The following is a 19611-nucleotide window of genomic DNA, read 5'->3' as shown; positions in this document are numbered from 1 at the left end:
ATTTAAGTTTTGAAATAGTAATTACTGGTTATACTTACTTGATATTGGGCCACAAAATGTGAAAGTGATAGAAGATCGTGCATTTTATCAACACACTAGATATGATAATGTTTTCCAAGCTACTGAAGTCTATTTGTAAACATTATTGTTGGAAATTTTCCATTCTGTAATGAATAGCCCTATTAATTGCAAATGGACACACTAATACATTTTAAGATGAAAGTAGCAGCATGCATTTCTCTGTCATCTGATCTGATTTATTCCATTGCATGCATCAGTTTCTGAATTTCTTTTTAGAAATCAGTTATTGTTGACAGTCAGTTACTCATTGCTGTATTAAAAATCGTTTAATATTCCTTCTCTCTTAGCTCGCCCAAAAAGAGTCTTGGGAATGAGCAATTGGCTTCACCGTCTCTGAACTGTAAACTTTCCCTTCTTGAAAAGTTGTTATAGCGATTACAATTTTGAATATCCATGTAATGATACTTATTGCTCACTTCTGTCTTACTGTATCTCAGAGGCAACTTCTGTATTACACCGTTTGCTCCACTACATCTATCTGACAGCCACCTGTTATTACAAGTGTACTTTGCAGATGTTAACGTCTATGTATAAGCATGTTTTGATCATCTGAGATGTGTTATAGATTAAACCACACAACCGTTTATATAGTATGAGCTCCATCCCACTAACTGTTACATTTAAAAAGAAATTCTGCACCATATCCTAAATAATACTCCAGTAATATAATAGTACCTTGAAGGAAGCTATTAGGCACACGTTTGATTTATTTCCAACCGACGATAAAAGTTCCTCAAAATCCAAGTGTGTAAGTTAAACAGCGAGATAAAGTGTGTCCTGCCGTAGGATCCATCATGTCCTTATTACAATCTGTGGAGCTCCTGGCAGGTGCGCTTCAGGGCACAGTGGCGCCCCCTGCTGGCGGGCGGGCTGGCAGGCAGCCGGTGCCCCCGTGTTGCCTCAGATGTCTGGTGTGCAGTAACGGGACAGCAGGTCCAGCCCTCAGCCCCGTGGTGAATGGAGATGGGTAAACAATAACGCCTCGCCGTGTTATATATTATTTAACGTTATTACACTGCGAGTTTGGGGCTATCTTTTGTTAATTAAGTTAAAACTCAGACGCAGTCCCGCTTCTATTCTATCAGTTAAAAATATATAGAGAGAGACCGGCTCTTCCATCAATTTGACAACACCGGCTTATTGTTCCCGTCCGTCATGGCGATAGCCCACGTAGCAACCGAGTACGTTTTCTCCGACTTTCTGCTGAAGGACCCCACGGAGGCCAAGTACAGAGGGGTGCGTCTGGAGCTGGCGGTGGATAAGATAGTCACATTGCTGGCGGTGGGGCTGCCTTTGTTTCTCATCTCGCTCGCTTTTGCTCAAGAGGTGTCAGTGGGTGAGTGGTTGGATTTTGTCATCTTCTGGGGGTTGTAATCCCTTCTCATGGTGTGGAGTGTTAACAGAAGTCGACGGAGATCCTGGGGGAGCTTCTTTGTCCCTGTGCCTTTAAACTATGAAGTACTGAGGCACATTTGTTTCCATTAACCACAGTTATATGCAGAGTTATATCCAGTGGCGGGTGAATGTAATGTGATATGCATGCATGTGGTGCGTTCAGTGGTCAGAAATAGAGAGGTGTGAACTGTGCATGTGGAGAAGGTGTGGCTTGTCTCCACCCTTCTGCTTCTCTCACGCCCAGACAATAAGACAAGGCTATACTCCTGCTGCTGCTGCTGCTGATGGTGATGATGATGGTGATGATGCTGATGGTGATGATGATGATGGTGATGATGATGATGATGATGATGATGATGGTGATGATGATAGTGATGATGGTGGGAACTTTGGATACATGGGAATGTACAGCCTCACATACTGACAGACACTTCTAAATGCAGTGTAATGAAATAGAATTTTTTAAAAAACAACATATGTAGAGCTCCACTAGCTGCCTAACACATCTATATACTCTTCTAAGGTCTGTTGTTATCATGTGGACAGTGTCCCAGTCCCACCACAGGCCTCTCGTACGCAAACAGGATGCTTCAGGACACCGCAAGCCTGCAGAGAACCTCCATTACAACAGACAGCTTTTCTTATCACGTTACAGTCACAAAGTGAATGCACATTTTGGCCCAAGTCCCACATTGATTTTCCTTATTAAATCCATAGCAATTACAAAGGAGGGGTTGCTGTATGGACTTGTGAGGCAAATGTAGATAAGCCTTTTTCATAGCAGATATATTGACCTGTCACGGTAGGAAAAACACAGGTGTTACCGCTAACATTAAAAATGGCCTAGTGATCACCAGTGTTATTATTTGTGCTTTATGTACTCATGATAAAATATCTTGTGGAAAGGCCTTTATGTACAAAGGGGACGCTGCCTAGTTTCACACATAAGGCAGTGTGAAGTTGAAATTGTGATTAAATAGTGACAAGTTAATTCAAATTATTCAACTAATCAAAATGTAGTATTAGAAAATGTTTTAACAGGACCTAAATGGGTACATATCTCCATGTCATGTAACACTTGGTAAGTCAAGCAAACTGGGCAGTGTTGGGTAGATTCTGTTCTTTAAAATGGCAATAATAAAATGACTCAATGCACATTGAAATGGCATGTCTGTAGATTATGCAGCTGGTTGTGTACGTGGAAAAGCTACATTCTTTAAATGATTGCTAGTTTAATTTTAAGGTCCTGGAAATGAATGATATGGTGTCTTACACAGTAGAGGTACTAAAATCTTATACTTAAAATACCCCAGTGTCAAAAAAGCTGCAAGTGTAAGTCTTGCACTCAAAGTTTGTAAGTAAAAGTACGTGTTAGCATCAAAATATACTTAAACTACCAAAAAAGTTAAGGTTCTCAATGTGCAGAATGATATATAATATCATGTACACATTTGCATGCAAAAAGATGAGCTGTCCTGCCATTATGTGGAAGCCCACTGCTTCATGCTTCAACCACAAACAAAAGTTGACTTACTTTATATAACTGATACTGTAATTAAAATAGCTTGTTGCTGGTGGACTGTGCTGTGTGTCATTGATGGAAAACAAAGAACACGAGAATTCTGTGAGGTTGAGCTCAGTTTGTTTAAAGGATCAGTCTGTAATATTAATTGGCTGTGCTTCCACTCTGTTGACTATGTGGGTCATTTGCAAATTGCACATGCCCGATTGAACTTCCCATTGTACATCCACCATAAAAGCATAATTATTGACACAAAGTATGCTGAAACCAGCCCACCATCACATTAGGCCGTACGTGCAGAGATTCGAAGGCTGACACTTGTTGCAGTGTTTGTTTGTCTGTACTGAATTTTCAAAGTTCCTGTAAAACTCTGACAGCGTCTTCACTTTTGTCATCCAGGTACCCAGATCAGCTGCTTTGCTCCCACTAACTTCACCTTAAAACAAGCAGTATATATGGACTCATTTTGTTGGGCAACAGTACACCAACAATCTGACAGTTCACCACTGTGGCTGCACAAGGTACAGATGCCCCCCCCAGCATGCATTATGTTTTATTTTATCAAAGTCTTTCTCTATGTTAGCCTTCTCTATTCTCTCTTTCTTCCCTCAGTTCTTTCCATACGTCCTCCTCTTACTGGCCATCCTCTTGTATATCCCGGCCCTGTTCTGGCGTTTCACTGCAGCTCCTCATCTCTCCTCTGACCTGAACTTCATTATGGAGGAGCTGGACCGCTTTTATAATCGTGCCATCAAACTGGCCAAGAATCTAGCATCCTTCGACAGCAAGGATGGACCAGAGGAGTCCCAGAGGTAAACATCTTGTTATCAGCTGCTACTAGGTCTACAGTACTCACTTAATTTACTCTTGCCCCTTTTTTAGCAGGAGATGTGTCATACATTTCTTTTTAAATCCTATTTCATGTGTCATGAGTGTGTTGTTGGCATGTTAAAACGTTTTGTTTACCGGGCAGCGAGGGGATAAACTAAGGCTGCACATGTTTTCCAGAAAAGTAGTATGGGCCATCATTTGACCGTTATCGGATGGAAAAAATGGCCGTATATAGGTAAAACTTGCATAAAGTCATATTTCATCCACCTGGGGGCAGTACAAAAACACAGTATTTACATATTATCACCCCATGAAGCTCTTACAGCTACTTGTTAGGAAACAGTTGCCAATTTACACATCCAACAGATCTGAAATTACAATTTATTGTCAGCTGTGTTTCTGGCCTTTTGACAAAAATGATTACTGCAACTTGAAGGTGCAGTAACTATACATAAATTGGTACTGTCCTTTCTTTGGTGCCTCCAAGTGGCTGTGTCACAGAGATATTACGGCAGGAACAAATGCATGGACCTGCAGTCCTGATGAGTAGGCTAGACACAACACTTACTTGTAAAGCACTTTATAACATTAAAGTCTACACAGATGGCTTTAATTTGGATTATAAAACAGCAAAACAGCATTGATGAAGCTTAGGAGAGTGTTTTTGTTTCATAGGTGTGTAAAAGAAAAAGAAAACCACACGTTTCTTAATGTATTACTGTAGAAAACTGTATTTCTTGCTTGTTCTCGCACACATACTTTTGCTTTATGTTATTTTCTAAACACAGAGGCCTTTTCACCTCTTTTTCCACAACAGTGCTTTGGACCTGACGGAGGGTTGCTTCAAATACCCTTTAGTGGAGCAGTACCTGAAGACCAAGCGCTTCTCCCGCAGCCTCGTGGTCAAGTACCTCGCATGTCGGGGCCTGACTCTGCTGATCCTCCTGCTGGCCTGCCTCTACCTCGGCTATTACATCCAGCTGGCCTCTCTCACTGACGAGTTCCCCTGTGACCTGCGGACAGGCGTGCTGCAGAACGACACCAGGGTGCCGTCGGCGGTCCAGTGTAAGCTTGTGGCAGTGGGCGTCTTCAGGCTGCTCAGCTACATCAACTTGGCGGTGTATGTGCTTCTTGCTCCTCTGGTGGTGTACGCTGCTCTCGGACCAGCTCATCAGGGCTCCGGCTTCCTCCGGCCTTATGAGATGCTGCCAGGGTTCGGGGCTCTGGGTCTGGTCACACCCTTCTACAACGACCTCAGCATCTATCTGTTGTTCCTGGAGGAGAACCTGAGTGAGCTGAAATCTTTCAAGTGTCTGCAGGTGGGTCGCAGTACAAATACTACATGTCCAGTACGGAAGTTAAGATTTGTCATATCTGTGTTTGCTTTTGCTTTTTTTTACAGGTGCTTGAATTGTTGCAAGAGGCTGGTGAGGGGTTTGACACCATGTGCCTACTGCGGACTCTGGGTCAGGTGAAGACTGATGTGCTGGACAGTAAGAAGACGTGCTCACGCAAGAACAACAGAGAAGTTAAACAAGTTGAAGAATGATTCCCAAGGAGGTAAGGGAGAACTTTTAGTCTTCTGATGGGGGCTGTGCAACTTTTGTGGAACTAACCGATTGGTGGATTTAACTTTGAACTTGTTTTATTTTCCTTTAGGGCTCTCTGCCTTTTTTCTGTATGATTGACCTGATGAGGGGAATCCAGGCTGTGCTGGAAAAAACAGAACCGGACTGAAAGAAAAACCTGTGCACTTACCTTTAAATGAATTTCTGGTGTGACATCTACATTAAAAGCAGATTCACACAGTCTGTTGTTTAGTCCACAGACATTTAGCCTCTCAGATGTCTCATTTTAAAAAATGTGAATATTCCAAGAACAATTGTCTCAGGTTTGAGGTGATCTGTAGCTGACTCCTTACCTTAATTGTGAAAATAAATTCATATGTTTACATTTATTCTGGAGTAGATACTACTTTTCTCAGGATTGTAAAATGCCTTCCAATCATAATTTATGATATAAGCCATGTTCCTTGGACTGCCCATTTTGTCAGAACAAGAGATGTTTCTGAACAAAGATTGTAGATGTATTTATAGTATAGTATTGTAAGAAAAACCTGACTAGCTTTATTCGGAGTCTGGACAGTTAAACATGTGATTATTTGTACTTATTGTGCTGTCAGCAACAGATGGTACACTGTATTTGCATGTTTGGAGTAAATCAAGCCTCTGGGTTGTTTAAATTAATAGAATTTTGCATGAAAGATGTATAGATATGCTTTTGGTGAATGAAATATCAGTGTTAATCAACATCAACTTCTCTGGCTTTGATGTGCCCTTATACAATTAAAGGATGTTATTCTCAATGATATCATTATGTTTTTATTTATTTATTTACTAATCATTAGATATTAGAACATAATAAAAATGTAACACAAATATGATATCCTCATATTACCACATATTAACATTACAGTTTGTGTTTTCCTCAAATAATCTTTCAATGGGAACAATGACATGAAATTTGTTTCACAAGGAATCTACAACCTCATTGGTGTACTGATCACCCAGAGTGAAATCATTTAAACAATGAAGAGCAGTGCCAAGTGCTAGCCCCTCGATGCTCCCAGTGGTTCCCCATCACTTTCATCTAATCATCAGCCATTCCTAAACATGCCCGCCACAGACAAGTGGTAAATGATATTTCCCTCTCTTTGTTCAACATACTGAAGTCAGGAATACATGTGACCAGACAGTCTGAAAGCCCTGTATGAGTCAATATAATGCAAACAAACTGTAATAAATGTGATACATAAAGAGTTTAGTTTAGTTGAGACTATTCACTTGTTTGTGTGTTGAACTATGTCTTAAGTTAACTGAAGCTTTACTTTGTGGGACTGTTGTATTCGATTGCATTATAAAGTTAACACAACAACATATTATCACAGATTTGTAATAGCAACCAACAAACACAATTCCACTTTTCACTTCACTTCATCACTTCATTGGACAATCACATGTCAACAGGGTGAGGTGAGACAGGCAGAGCTCAGTGTCATGTGCTGCTGGGGCTCCGCCTTCCACAGCTGCAAGTTCGTTGAGCAACGTGATTGGATTCTTTTTGAGAGCGTCATCTCCCCTGTCCAATCACGTTGGAGAACCAAAGCTTCGTTTGTATTTGGTTGGTGAGTCAGGCGCCGTCCTAACGTATTAGAAGATTAGTTTGTGCAATAATAATAAGGTTGTTGCCCAGATTCGGAAAAAAATAGCCTTACCTCGCATTACATTCATATCATGTTTTAAGCGTCCCCTTATAAGCAGGTGAGTCTGCCTGGTTTTTGTTTCTCATTATGTTTGAATAACACAGTCTGGCTAAGTCGCTTAGCTAGCGACATTAGCTTAGCGGAAAAGCTTAGCTGTGGCATATGCACTTTCCAACTAGGCTACTTGCTCTAAAAAGCAGCTAACGCGTTTACCTTGCATTTTCAATTCTTCGTGAAGAAGAAACATAATTACAATAGCACATTCCTGCAATTTTTACTCCTCCACGTCTGAGTATCACGGTACAAAATGCACAGCGCTGTAGTCTATGGCCAGCTAACCAAGTTAGCATTTGCTAACCGTAACAGTTGTGTGGTTTGAATGAGGAGTGTCTGTGCTCTTGTGGCAGCTAAGGACAGTCTTAAAAGCTACACTGTGTTGTCTTTTAGAGTCGGGTATATAATCCCCACCACCCTGACACAAAGTAGCAGACATGGTAGAGCCATCAACACACAAGTTTGCATCCATGGCAGAGGAGCTGGGCTTCTGGAAGGAGCAGGCAGAGAGACATCAGCAGAGGTTTGACTATAACATTTGGAAAACCCTACTCCACAGAGATCCTTTAAAAGGCAACTTAAATGATAAGCATGCGTTATATAGCTATACACATGCGAGTTATTAACATTGTGTTGTCATCAGGGCTGACGAGGCTCAGGCGGAGCTGCAGGAGTTTCAGCAGATGAGTCGGGACTATGAAGCTGAGCTGGAGACCGAGCTGAAGCAGTGTGAGGGTCGAAACAAAGAGCTGCTTCTGGACAACAACAGACTTCGCATGGAGCTGGAAAACATAAAGGTAGAGCACCTTGATTATAAATAGGCCTGGGCCTCTGCAAAGCTGGACTAGCTCTGGTGCTCCAGTTGTAGTGAGCAGTGTGATGAAGAAGATGCTGCTGTTCCCTCACTCGGCCAGACAGGGACACACCCACACAAAGAAGGCCTTCAGCAAACCCAAATTCAGCATATCATTGCCACTGTCACTAGGAAAATTGCTGCCTAGCTCAAAGGCAGCTGACTGCTATTTTTGTTCAGCGGTCCACGGGGAAGAGAAGGTTAATGGGTGAAGTGAATGCAGGATTGTGCTAAAAAGAACCCTGATTGCCTGAGGAGTTATTCTCAAACAAGGAGAAAGAACATTCAAAGAGAAAGAAACACACAGATCCTCTTGTTAAAACATGCTGGCAGCTGTACTGATTAATCTGTGGTGACACTACAAAGCTGGCATCACCCCTGTCAATTAACTTGATGTCTGTGTCCTGTTTGCAGGAGAAGTTTGAGGCTCAGCACTCTGATGCTTTTAGGCTCGTATCAACCCTGGAGCAAGACCTGGCACAAACCAAAGCAGTGAGGGACCACCTGCAGAAATACATCCGAGAGCTCGAACAGTCCAATGATGACCTGGAGAGGACCAAAAGGTCAGAGTCTCAGATGTCTTACGATATTATGTCACCAGATGGCTTCAGCATCAAAGAAAAAGAAAACTGCCTACCTTGCACTAAAAATACAAAGATTTAGCTGTAGCACGCTAAGCCGGTATGCACAGTAAGTCCAGTATCGTTAACCGGCCCGTCCCTGCCTCTTGTCTCAGGGCCACCATCATGTCACTGGAGGACTTTGAGCAGCGCATGAACCACGTCATTGAGAGGAACGCCTTTCTAGAGAGCGAGTTGGATGAGAAAGAGAACCTGCTGGAGTCTGTTCAGAGGCTCAAGGATGAAGCCAGAGGTACACACACACACACACACACACACACACACACACTGACATGCACTCCCTGAAGCTCCTCAAGTTTACAAGAACTGCTGATTTCAACTCTTACGCCTAACTCAGGGAATTTTGATAGCTGGATTCATTTTCCAAACCCTGTGTGTATTTATAGCTGATCTTCCTGTTTTTCCTGTGTCTGCTCTAACGTGTAGTTGCATTCTAGTATATTGTATATCTGTACAGCCAAACCCCACTAGAAGGATTTTAAGGGCTATACCTGTGTATTTTCATATTTGAGCTAATAATCCAATAATGATCAGACATGCATTCATTTTGTTTCGCCTAATGGAGAACCACTGTTTTGAGTTGATACCATAGCTGCTTTTATTGTATTTTTAAAGCCCTGACATGCCCAAGTCAGGATTGGACATTCAGGTTCTTTTGACATTTTTAAAAAAACTTTGATTGATTAAGCAAGTTGAATTGGTTGCAGACCTTGCAATTACACACTGGACATATTAATTTGTATTTTAAAGGTTTGAGGACAATCAGCTTCAGAATATGATGGGATTGTTAGTCTGTCTTTCATGATGATTTTTGGATTGGTAATACTACAGGCTGCAGATTTTTTTCATGCAAGCACAGAACATGCACGCATGCAGTCAGCTGGCTGTCAGCTGCACAGTTTTTTCTCTCAGTTTGCATCTTTGAGAGAAAACGTAGTCTTTGTCTGTGCTCGGTCTTTGATGGGGGTTAGGGTTAGGGTTAGGGGGTTAGGGTTAGGATTTTTTTTCTACATTGTGGAACTTATTGGAAGCTGATGTTGTTGTACTTAAAGCATGTGGCACTGGAATCCTTGTTATTTCACAAAAGGCTGACCTGCAGTGTATGTGTCCTGTTTGTGCCAGACCTTCGCCAGGAGCTGGCTGTACGTCAGAAGGAAAGACGGCCGTCGAGCAGTTTAGGCAAAGACTCCGATCGAGCAGATGTGCCGGGTGCTGGTAACCCTTCTATCCCTGTCACACCTTCCAAACCCATCAGCTCATTTGCAACGCCCCCTGCCTCTAGCATCCGACGAGGTAAATGTAGAAGCTGTGGTACTGAAATAACTACAGTGATGCTGATTATACCTTTGTATTAACATATTCTGTGTTCACCTGCTCCTGTCTGCTTGTTTTAGGTGATGGTCTAACGGGGACTCCTCTGACTACGTCGGCTAGAATATCTGCACTCAACATTGTCGGAGAGCTGCTGAGAAAAGTTGGAGTAAGAGATTTCATAATTGTACCACAGCAGTCATCAGTGAATGCGGCTTTACATTTAACTGTTATGTCACTGAATTAAGTCATAAGTGCTTGTGCTTTTCCCGCCAGAATCTGGAGTCAAAGTTGGCGTCCTGTCGAGACTTTGTGTACGACACGTCTGTCAGCAGACCAGCACTTCCGGCTGGCCCTGGTAGTCCTCCTGGTTTAGAAAGAGGGTCTGAACTCCAGGCTACCACCATGAGCCCCCCTCCTCAGTATGACAGGTGAGGAAAACAACAGCAGTGCAGTAGAAAGTCAGTTATTCTGTTCAAGGTGCATCACTCGTGTACCCAACCACAAAGACTAAACCTCTACATCTGTAGAAAAAACGACAAAAAGATCATAATCGACGCAGTCAATGTATTTTAAAAGCAAATATTGTGTGAGAAATATTTGCCTTTTTCTTAAAACTCATGAATGTGTGTATTACGTCTTGTCTTGTAGTTTAGTGAAGCGGCTGGAATTTGGACCAGCTCCTCCAAGAGGAGTCTCCCAGGGTGCCCAGTCTCCTCAGGGAGGGGTCAAGATTCTGCTATGAGAGGAAAAAGATGTCGAACCAGCCCCTGTTCTTCAATATCCCGACACCTCCCCTTTATCCCCTCTCCCTCCTAAATAAACTACAGCAATGAGACTTTGAACTGAGCCGTCTTCCCTTGTCGCCACGTGTCCTGCTGAACTATTTCAACAAAGCCACTCTTGCTCCATGCCTCACATAAACAGCGCATGGACTTCTGCTGCCTCAGGCTAGTATCACACCATACCTATCATAGGAAGCAGCACTGCAGCTTGTGTAAAATCAAAGAACCTACTGCTCACCGTCATCTACTTTATCTCTGGCACTGTGATGGGAAGCACCTGAAAACCATCCTTCCATGGTGTGTTATACTCGGCAGGGCTGACACACCAACACTGAGGTTGATGGTTGCTCTTGACCATCGATCATTTACAAGAGCCACTGGATGTGACTCTGATAAAGGGACCAAGAACCTGGAGTGTCATTTCTAAGAAGGTTTGATCATATAAATATTGTTCATGACCAAATCCAAACCAAAGTGTTGATAAGTGGAAAAACTACTCAAACATAAAAGTAGCAGGATAGTTTTCTTCTGTTATAATATTATGTGAAACACATAAACTTTCACAAGTTCGTTTTTGTTCTTTTTTTTCTTTTCTTTGAGCTATGGGCTCAAACAGTGTAGCACTGAACAACCCTGAGATGAATTAACATGTGGAGGAGCAAGATATACTTTTTTTTTCTTTCGACCTGTCTCCCCCCCAATATTTTTTCTAGAGGATGATGAGAGTGCATTAGTCGCTGCCACAAACTGGCGTTAGAATTTTAGCCATTGCTGCCTTCATCGATATTATTACCTCTTCAGTTTTTAGGCCTCGCTTCGCTGAAAGAGTTTCCATTTCTCACGCTATCGGGCTCCTAGAAATTAGATAGTTTCACCTTTTCTTCAGGCTAGTTGAACCTCACATGGTAGTGTTTAAATCCATTTTGTTCCTCTTATGTCACCCCCCTCCTGCCATTGCACAAACTTGTTTTAGCAGATTAATAATTTTCTGGTATGCAAAGCTTATGAAAGTGAAGTGTAGGTTTTTAGGTGTTACGCCTCAGATGAGTTGATGATGTTTAATTTGTCGTGCTGCAGATTATGATTTTGTGTTACTGATAACTTTTATACTGATTAGAGATGACTGAAGAAGATAGATCAGCACATGTTTACTACTGAATGTACAGTAATCATTCCCTAACAGGTGTGAGACCTCCTGTCTGCCATCAGGGGTTATATGGTGGGTGAATGGGGTAAAGTACCAAGCAATAATAGATATTGATGACAGGTCAATGATAAGCACAGTTCATAGTATATTTGTGTAGGTATATAGAGCCTATATTGAATACCCTTTTCCTGCCTTTTATTAAGAGAAGTTACGAATGGGGAAATGGAGTGAGTAACAGTTTTTGTGACATCTGGTTTCCCTGAAATGTTTCTGGTTAATCTTGAGTTTTCACGACCAGCAGCAGATGCCATCCAGCAGCCCATAAAGCAAATATCACAGTGCATATCTGAATATCGTGTTTATACAGTGGTCGCCACTAGAGCTGCAACGGTTAATCAATTAGTTTGCAGCTATTGAATTGATCACCAATTATTTTGATAATCAATTTGAGTTCTTTACCCTTCTTTGACAGTAAACATAATAGGCTTGTGGATGTCATCGTGGACATTGGGGAAACAAACTGATCAACATTTTTCACTATTTTCTCACATCAACCAAAAAACTTATTGAGAAATGAGAACATCAACAATGAGAATAATCACTGGTTGCAGCACTAGTCGTCTCTGTATACCTAATTGTAGCCTTTGTGTACAAATGTGTGGTTATCGGAACAGGATTTCCCTGCTCCTCTTCACTGTTTGACCTTCCTCGGACTAACACGAGCTGACTGTAATTGCGATCCACGACCACTGTGTACTGGTTGTTTTTTGGTTTGCAGCACCTCTGCGACTGCTTCTGTAAACTGTATGTGCCTGAGGTACTATACCCAACTCTGATCCTGTCGGTTTGCAGTTGTTTTTTTCTATTGAACTGATCATAGTAATCTGTTGTGATGATCCGGTTTGATCTTTGAAGTTACTTAGTGACCAAGACAGAAACATTAAAAGGAAAAAAAATCAAAGTTGTTGTCTTTTTTTTTTTTTTTTTTTTTAAGATCTTTATTTCTTGTGCAGGTGGTTCAACAATGACTAGATATGATTGGTGTTTTGTAAACATCAGTTGGTTACATATAACATTATCAATGAGAATGAGTTGGTTTAGGGTGATCAGGGGTCATTTGAACATTTACAGTACATAAAATAATGAAGATTCCATTGCTTCTAAAAGCCTAATACTGAAATAGGGCTCTTGCTTTCGTCATTGGGGTTACCCTAAACCACATCTGACCTAACATATTCTGACATTACTGATCTTGAGTAAAAGTAATCTAAACATATCTGGGCACAAGAAAGGTGCGAATAATATAAAACGGTGACTTAAGAAAATGTTAAAACAGCTAAATATTTGTTCGTTGGGGTACAAATGGCAGCACTGACTGGGTGCAGATTAAGTATAGAAATATATCTGCATAACCAATCTGCTGTCCCACTTCAGTGCTGCACTGAAACACTAACAGCAGTCACAGGCAACAGGACGACAGTCACTGACAATAGTTACAGATCCACAGATTTACAGGATGCCTCTGCTTTAAGTTTGAAGGTGACTCAATGTGGAGACCCGAGGCTTTGCTGGCAGCTTAGCGTGCTAATTAGAGGCGCCTATTGTTGTGTACAAAACCTGGCGTAAGAATCAGTCATTCAGTGCAGTACAAAACAGTGTAAATTTAGAAAAAAAAAATGAAAGGAACAGCAAATCACACATTGGCAGAGCCACCAAAACAGCTCCTCTTGTTGATATCAAGTCGATCTGATTATTGTGTGTCAAGAAAAGGTGCTCTGAGACAAGAAGATAGATCAGTACACTATTGAAATGGGAAATGAGAGGCATATAATTTGAAGTGATATGGAAGAACTAGATAGCACAACAGACTACACAAGTTATTCTCTGTTGAAGTGGCAGACCTTGCCCTAGTAGTTAATTCTGATATCTTGTTATCTGTTACTCTGTGGACTTGGTTCCATTGAAGTCGCCCTGGGAGTCAGCCTCCTCCTCTGAGGCATCCTCAACCACCCTTCGGCCTCCGCCCATACGTCGAGGTGTGCTGCCAAAGGAGGGTTCATTTCCACGCCTAAAATGTCATAGAGACACAAACATGATGGAGACACAAACACAAAAAACATTGCCAGATTCAGAGGGGTGGTTATATGACAAGATACATTTCTGAGCTGGTTAAAGCTGTTTGAAAACCACTCGGGGTGTTGAAACGCAGATGAAATACAGAATGTACAGGTTGTGCTTTGGATACAGGTTAAGCACGCCGGTTATCTTTAACTCATTTGAGTCCTGGCTCAGGAAAATGAGTTTGGTTTATGGCAATTAAACCAAGCACTGAGAGGAATATGACCACCAGGCCGAAATTGGTGTAATGGAAAAGTTACCTGTTGTGAAATATTTTAGATTTCTAAATCATGGCAGCTGATCAGTCATATTTCCCTCAGTTAGGCTAAATGGAAGAAACAGCATTAAGAGTGTGCACAGTGGAATGAAAAGTTATGTTAATTAATAAGAAATGGTGATAGGCGTAACTTTTAAGCGCAGAGGTACCTGCTGTGTTACTCCTTGGGTTCAGGGTTGCCTCTGGAATAGAGATGGACACCATTGTTTTGTGTGTGCTTTGTAAGACCTCCTTACTCAATCTATTTGAATGCTTTCAATGTGTGTTTACAACCCTCTGAAGATGAACGCTGTGACAATGTGCTCTTCAGTACTCAGATGTAGCTGACCTGAGAACAGTTCACACTATCTGAATTGGCTTGTTTTGTGTGAAAAGCTGTGTAATACCCATATTTTACTCACACCCAAATGTCCTCCGTATCCTGTTGTAGCGTCACATCAATAAAAAGATCAGCAAAACAAACAAATACAAACAAAGCCATGAAGATAGACAGATTATTTGTCTTTGACACTGGGTCCTACCTGAGTTTGCTCTTGAGAGAGTTGACCTCGCGGCTCAAGGCATCGCTGGATTCGGTGGCTTCATCCAGCTCGCGCTGAAGCTTCCTGCGGGCAGCTGTAGCGCGTTGCGACTCCTCCTCTGACTCCTCGAGCTGCCGCTTCAGCTGCTTCATGCGAGTATTCGCCTTTTCCGCCTGGTCAGCGAACAGAGTAAATATATAAACTGTACTCTTTTGATAAGCCATACCTGTGCACAGGACTCCAAATATCAACCAACTCACAAATGTGAACAAACTTCCTTTTCTGCGAACAATCAAGAAAATACAGAGACTTGTGTTTGAGGATGGGTGCATTAAGCAAGTCTACCTGGTCTTTGTACTGCTCTCCCTGTTTCCTTTCGTCTTCCACCTGCATAATCAGGTCCTTGAGCTTCTTGTCCTTCTGGCGTAAACTCTTGGCAGATGCCTGCTTGTCCCTGAAAAAAAACAAAAGGGGAGTTCAGGGAGGAATTCTGGTAAAAGTTATCTGTAGAAAACTTTCTTAAGTGCACTATAACATTGGAACCTAAAAGTACTGTTCTGTAGAGAAAAAAATACATTTTCATCAGACATAACGTTTGACCCTGACCTGCTCTCCTGCTCCAGCTGCTCCTCCAGCTGTGCCACTTTAGCCTCCAAAGCAGAGATGGAGGATTTGAACTTGGACTTGACCTGGTTCTCCATCTCCAGGAGCTTGGCCTTCAGCTCCTTGTTCTGGCGCTCCATCTGCTGCCGGGCGCTCTCGTTCTTCTGGGAGGTGGTGCGCTCCGCCTGCAGCTCGGTGGTCAGCTGATCCACCTGTGGACGCAAAGCATGTGAAAAGAGGGATGTTTGCTGCTGCTTTTCAGCCAGTCAAAGACTCAAGCAGCTGCTACTGTCCACTTACCTGCTGCGTGCTCTTCCTCAGCCTGTCGTTGATGATCTCCATGTTGCTTTGCTCTTCCTCCAGCTCCTCCTCCAGCTGGGAGATCTTAGCCTCCAGACGACGTTTCTCATCCGCCAAGGCTGACCTGCAGGTGTGGAGCACAGCAGAAAACAAATGTAACCTCTTCTTCTGCATTCATTTCATAAATAAAGCAACAGAGTGAAAGCTCCACTCACTTTCCAGAGGAGTTGCTGGCCAGCTCATCAGACAGCTCATCTCTCTCGGCCTCTGCCTGCTTTCGTGCCCTCTCAGCTGCTGCCAGGTCCTACAAACACATTGGTGACAAATCCTTTGTTTCAAGCCTCTGCTCTCAAACAAGCTGTCACCTTGTTAGGAATCAAATGTGTTACCTCCTGTAGCTGCATGAGCTCAGCCTCCAGAGTCTTGGCCTTCTTCTCACTCTCCTTTGCGGTGGTCAGCACCTCCTCTCTGGCAGCGCGGGCGTCCTCCAGCTCCCTCTGATAGTCCTTCATCTGGGCCTAGTGAGAGGAAGACAAATATGGAGAATGACTAAACATTCTGCGTTGATTTATCTACCAGGTATATTTACGATCCACTCCATTACTGATCCATTTAATGACTAAAGCGGCTCAAAATCATCCATAGTAAAATTGCACTTTAATGTAATTTAATGTTTAATTTAGTGTTTAATGCAATTGTTTTAAGAAAAATGACCTTCCTGTGCTGAACCTGCTGCTCCATTCCTTCACTCTCACCTGGAGCTTGCGGAGCTGTTTGATGGCCTCATCCCGTCCCTTACTGGCCGTCTCAATCTGTCCCTCTAGATCTTTCATGTCAGTCTCCAGCTTCTTCTTGGCTGCTGTCGCCACGGCCCTCTGCTTGCGCTCATCCTCCAACTCCGTCTCCAGCTCACGAACCTGCGGTCAATAAGCATCTTTGCTTAGACTCACGTCTCATTCTCTGATGGTTTATCAGATCACATAGTTTCATGAGGAGGTTGAGATATTCCATGACTCTTTACCTGCTTAATGAGCTGTCTCTTCTTCTCCTCTCCCATCTCATCTCGTCCCTGGAGGTCCCTCTCAAACTGCGCCTTCAGGGCCTGCATATTGACCTCCAGTCGCAGTTTGGCATCCTCAGCTGCCTGCAGTTCATCCTCCAGCTCTTCCAGCTGTGTCTTCATCTCTTCCACCTGGGCCTCCAGGCCTCGCTTGGACTTCTCCAGCTCGTGAACCTGCAATCAAATTGCCAAGTTCACTACTATATAACAAAGAAATGAAACCAGTTGACCATAAACTTTGAGGTCAGTCCTCCACTCTCATGTGTGACACATTCTGTGATATTTCAGCACTAACATTTTTTCCAACATCATCCTTGGAGCTGATCAGGTCTTCCATCTCCAATCTCAGGGCCTTGTTGGCTCTTTCCAGCTCTTCTCTGGACTCCTGGGCCTCATCCAGAGCTCTCGCCAAAGACAATGCCTTGGTCTCCTTCTCTCTGGCCTCGGCTTCAGCCCGGTCTCTCTCATCTGCATATTTACTAGAGATACTCTTCTCCTCAGCAAGCATCTGGACACCAGAGAGGACAGAAAGCCAGTTCCATGAAATTTCCTTTTTTAAATGTCTTATATAGACTGTAAACTGTCTGTTGTGAAAAGTGTTACATCTTAGTTTTCTTATGGCAGTTATCTTTTAGCGTTACCAGTATTCTGAGTCAACTGACCTGGTCAAACTTCTTCTGCTTCTTCTCCAGGTTTGACACAATCTGTCTCTGACTGTCCAGGTCCATCAGCGTGTCCTCGAGCTCCTGCTGCAGACGGTTCTTAGTCTTCTCCAGCTTGTCATATGCAGAGGCCTTCTCCTCAAACTGTGTGTTCGCTGCCTCCAAATCCCTCTGCAGACGTTTCTTTCCTTCCTCAAGCAGCTCAACGTTACCCATCAATTCCTCTAGCTTCTTCTTGGAATCTGATAACTGTGGACAGAGGAAGACAATAAATCTACCTTTTGTTTTAGGGTTTGTTCATCCTACAGCATCTATGCTTACTCCTGCTTTCATCCCACCTAGAGTAAAGAATTCTGACCTGGATGTTGAGTGAGGACACGTGTCTCTCCACATTCCTCTTGGCCTCCACCTCCTCCTCAAGCTGCTCCTGCAAGCTGTTCTTATCGTCTTCTGCTTGCCGAAGCTTTGTAGAGAACTGCAGTTTCTGACGTGTCTCTTCAGCCAGGAGTTCCTGTAGAAGCACAACGAAGTGAAAGGACGATGCCTTCAATTTTTACCTACTGCAAACAAACATCATTCAGTGTAAGTTATTGTCACAGAAAATATTACATGTTGACTGTTCTGTACTGTTTCATCTCTAAAAGTCGTTCCTCACGTCCAGTTACCTGTGAGTCTTGGAGCTGGGAGGTGAGGCTGCTAACATCTTTGCTTAGTTTGATGTTCTTGCTCTCTGCCTCATTCAGCAGGTTTGTCACACTCTCCAGTTCAACCTGTAAGACAACAAAGATGTGAATTCAGGGACTTCTCCATACATCAGTGTGGTAGCCTCTAAAAATGCAAACTTTTTTATGGACACTTATACTGCTCGATATTTACAGTGATCTTAGAGCAGCGTTCTCCCAGCTCGGCCTTCTGCTTCTCGCTGTCAGTGAAGCGCGACTGCAGATCTGCAACCTGCCCTTCCAACTTCTTCCTCTTGTGCTCCCCGTCTTGTTTGGCCTGGCTGAGCGAGCGCACCTCCATGGTTAATTCTGATGTCTCCTTCTCCAGAGCTTGTTTAGCCTTCTCCAGGTTTGACTTGACCTGTGTAGAGAGAAGATACAAGATAACTAGGCTATGTTTTAAAAAGGAAAAAGGGGGAAGTTTGTATTTCTGAAACTCCATCGACTTAAATTACCAAGAGAAATTAAATGTAAGGATTTATAATGTTGGATGAAATGATTCAGGCCTACTCGTTTGGACTGCTCCAGCTGCTCTGTAAGCTCCTCCACTGCCTGGGTGTGTTTCTGTCTCATCTCCTGTATCTGGGACTCATGGGTCCGGTTCTCATCCTCGATGGCTCTCTTCAGCAGGGTCACCTCCTGCTCACGTTTGGCCCTGGAGGGATGGTTCATGTACATTTTTGTCTTATTTTGCAAATATGCTATCATCTTTGTCTCATAACATGACTGTATGCAAGCTTTCTAGGAATAAAGGAATATCAGCGTTTCTTAGTTTGCTGCAGTGTTGGTCATCTTTTCTCAAAAAATGATTGTGCCATATCCATAAATTCCTGATAGGCAATCACTTGATAAAATCTCATTGATACATTTTTGTATATGTCATTGTTGTTTGACTGACCTTAGCTCCTGCTGTGTGGCAGTGGTGTCCAAGGTGTCCTCTAGCTCAGACTTGAGGGCCTCCAGCTCCTCCCCAAGGTCCCGTTTGATCTTCTCAGCTTTGTTCCTCGCCGCCCGCTCAGAGTCGAGGTCCTCTTGCAGGTCGGAGATGTGTCCCTCCAGCTCTCTGATCTTCTTCAGAGCGTTGTTTTTCTGAGCTGTCTCATCTTCTAACCTGATAGGAAGACAAGTGTATATAGCAGACATTATGGAAACAGCATCTAAGAAGTTAAAAGTTGATGTGTTGTACAGGTGTTTAATGGTATTGGATGCTATTTTTGTAACTTCTTATGATTTTACCTGGCCAAGGCATTCTGTAACTCCTCCTCCTTCTTTGCGAGCTGGGCTTTGAGGTCAGCAATCTGGGCCTGCAGGTCTGCTATCTGCTCTTGCATGTCATTCGACTCTGCTTCCAACTTGCGTTTAGCCTTATCCAGCTCCTGTCGACCTTTCTCTTCTTTTTTCAAGCGGACTACAAGTAAAGAGGAGACAATTGGCATAAATGTTTTCCAAAAACAAACTTAGTTTGT

The 19611-nt window shown here is 42.9% G+C and overlaps 3 protein-coding genes across 6 annotated transcripts in view; 2 read left to right on the top strand and 1 right to left on the bottom strand.

Moving 5' to 3' along the window:
* The first annotated feature begins 780 nt into the window (after positions 1–780).
* On the top strand, positions 781–6199 carry LOC119022188 (pannexin-1-like). 2 transcript variants are annotated; one of them, XM_037102794.1, is made up of 6 exons: positions 781–1048; positions 3398–3519; positions 3611–3810; positions 4647–5148; positions 5232–5389; positions 5489–6199. In XM_037102794.1, the coding sequence occupies exons 1-5, from the start codon at positions 1039–1041 to the stop codon at positions 5376–5378; spliced, it is 981 nt and encodes a 326-aa protein (XP_036958689.1). In that variant the 5' UTR covers positions 781–1038; the 3' UTR covers positions 5379–5389; positions 5489–6199. The 2 variants fall into 2 exon arrangements, with proteins under 2 accessions (XP_036958689.1, XP_036958681.1); XM_037102786.1 differs by having other exon boundaries at positions 782–1417.
* Positions 6200–6988: 789 nt separating this feature from the next.
* Positions 6989–10799, top strand: LOC119015511 (nuclear distribution protein nudE homolog 1-B-like). Its single transcript, XM_037091596.1, has 9 exons — positions 6989–7149; positions 7539–7668; positions 7789–7942; positions 8413–8561; positions 8735–8871; positions 9762–9932; positions 10034–10119; positions 10227–10381; positions 10602–10799. The coding sequence occupies exons 2-9, from the start codon at positions 7583–7585 to the stop codon at positions 10693–10695; spliced, it is 1032 nt and encodes a 343-aa protein (XP_036947491.1). The 5' UTR covers positions 6989–7149; positions 7539–7582; the 3' UTR covers positions 10696–10799.
* A 2054-nt stretch (positions 10800–12853) lies between these two features.
* myh11a (myosin, heavy chain 11a, smooth muscle) overlaps positions 12854–19611 on the bottom strand; it is a 28049-nt gene continuing 21291 nt past the window's right edge. For 2 of the 3 annotated variants that reach the window (XM_037091314.1, XM_037091389.1), the window contains 17 exons: positions 19382–19553; positions 19044–19256; positions 18656–18800; positions 18300–18506; positions 18089–18193; positions 17782–17934; positions 17424–17672; positions 17057–17269; positions 16723–16935; positions 16457–16618; positions 16091–16219; positions 15917–16005; positions 15702–15825; positions 15405–15613; positions 15144–15252; positions 14799–14971; positions 12854–13950 (listed from right to left, as the gene is read on the bottom strand). In XM_037091314.1, the coding sequence (XP_036947209.1) occupies positions 13821–13950; positions 14799–14971; positions 15144–15252; positions 15405–15613; positions 15702–15825; positions 15917–16005; positions 16091–16219; positions 16457–16618; positions 16723–16935; positions 17057–17269; positions 17424–17672; positions 17782–17934; positions 18089–18193; positions 18300–18506; positions 18656–18800; positions 19044–19256; positions 19382–19553 (2795 nt within the window). In that variant the 3' untranslated portion in view covers positions 12854–13820. Of the gene's footprint in view, positions 13951–14426; positions 14460–14798; positions 14972–15143; positions 15253–15404; positions 15614–15701; positions 15826–15916; positions 16006–16090; positions 16220–16456; positions 16619–16722; positions 16936–17056; positions 17270–17423; positions 17673–17781; positions 17935–18088; positions 18194–18299; positions 18507–18655; positions 18801–19043; positions 19257–19381; positions 19554–19611 lie in introns of all 3 variants that reach the window. The other variant, XM_037091473.1, reaches the window with a different exon arrangement.

This window comes from Acanthopagrus latus, chromosome 1 (assembly GCF_904848185.1).
Source record: "Acanthopagrus latus isolate v.2019 chromosome 1, fAcaLat1.1, whole genome shotgun sequence".
Classification (NCBI taxonomy): domain Eukaryota; kingdom Metazoa; phylum Chordata; class Actinopteri; order Spariformes; family Sparidae; genus Acanthopagrus; species Acanthopagrus latus.
Note: the sequence above shows the minus strand (reverse complement) of the source record. Positions and strands in the feature narration are given on the sequence as shown.

Excerpts from the sequence above, each read along its gene's own strand:
- LOC119015511 (XM_037091596.1), top strand. The coding sequence starts at position 7,583 with ATGGTAGAGCCATCAACACACAAGTTTGCATCCATGGCAGAGGAGCTG. Across the intron at positions 7,943-8,412 it reads TGGAGCTGGAAAACATAAAG|GAGAAGTTTGAGGCTCAGCA; the intron begins GTAGAGCACCTT and ends TCCTGTTTGCAG. Across the intron at positions 9,933-10,033 it reads TGCCTCTAGCATCCGACGAG|GTGATGGTCTAACGGGGACT; the intron begins GTAAATGTAGAA and ends TGCTTGTTTTAG.
- LOC119022188 (XM_037102786.1), top strand. The coding sequence starts at position 1,237 with ATGGCGATAGCCCACGTAGCAACCGAGTACGTTTTCTCCGACTTTCTG. Across the intron at positions 3,520-3,610 it reads CACCACTGTGGCTGCACAAG|TTCTTTCCATACGTCCTCCT; the intron begins GTACAGATGCCC and ends TTCTTCCCTCAG. Across the intron at positions 5,149-5,231 it reads AATCTTTCAAGTGTCTGCAG|GTGCTTGAATTGTTGCAAGA; the intron begins GTGGGTCGCAGT and ends TTTTTTTTACAG.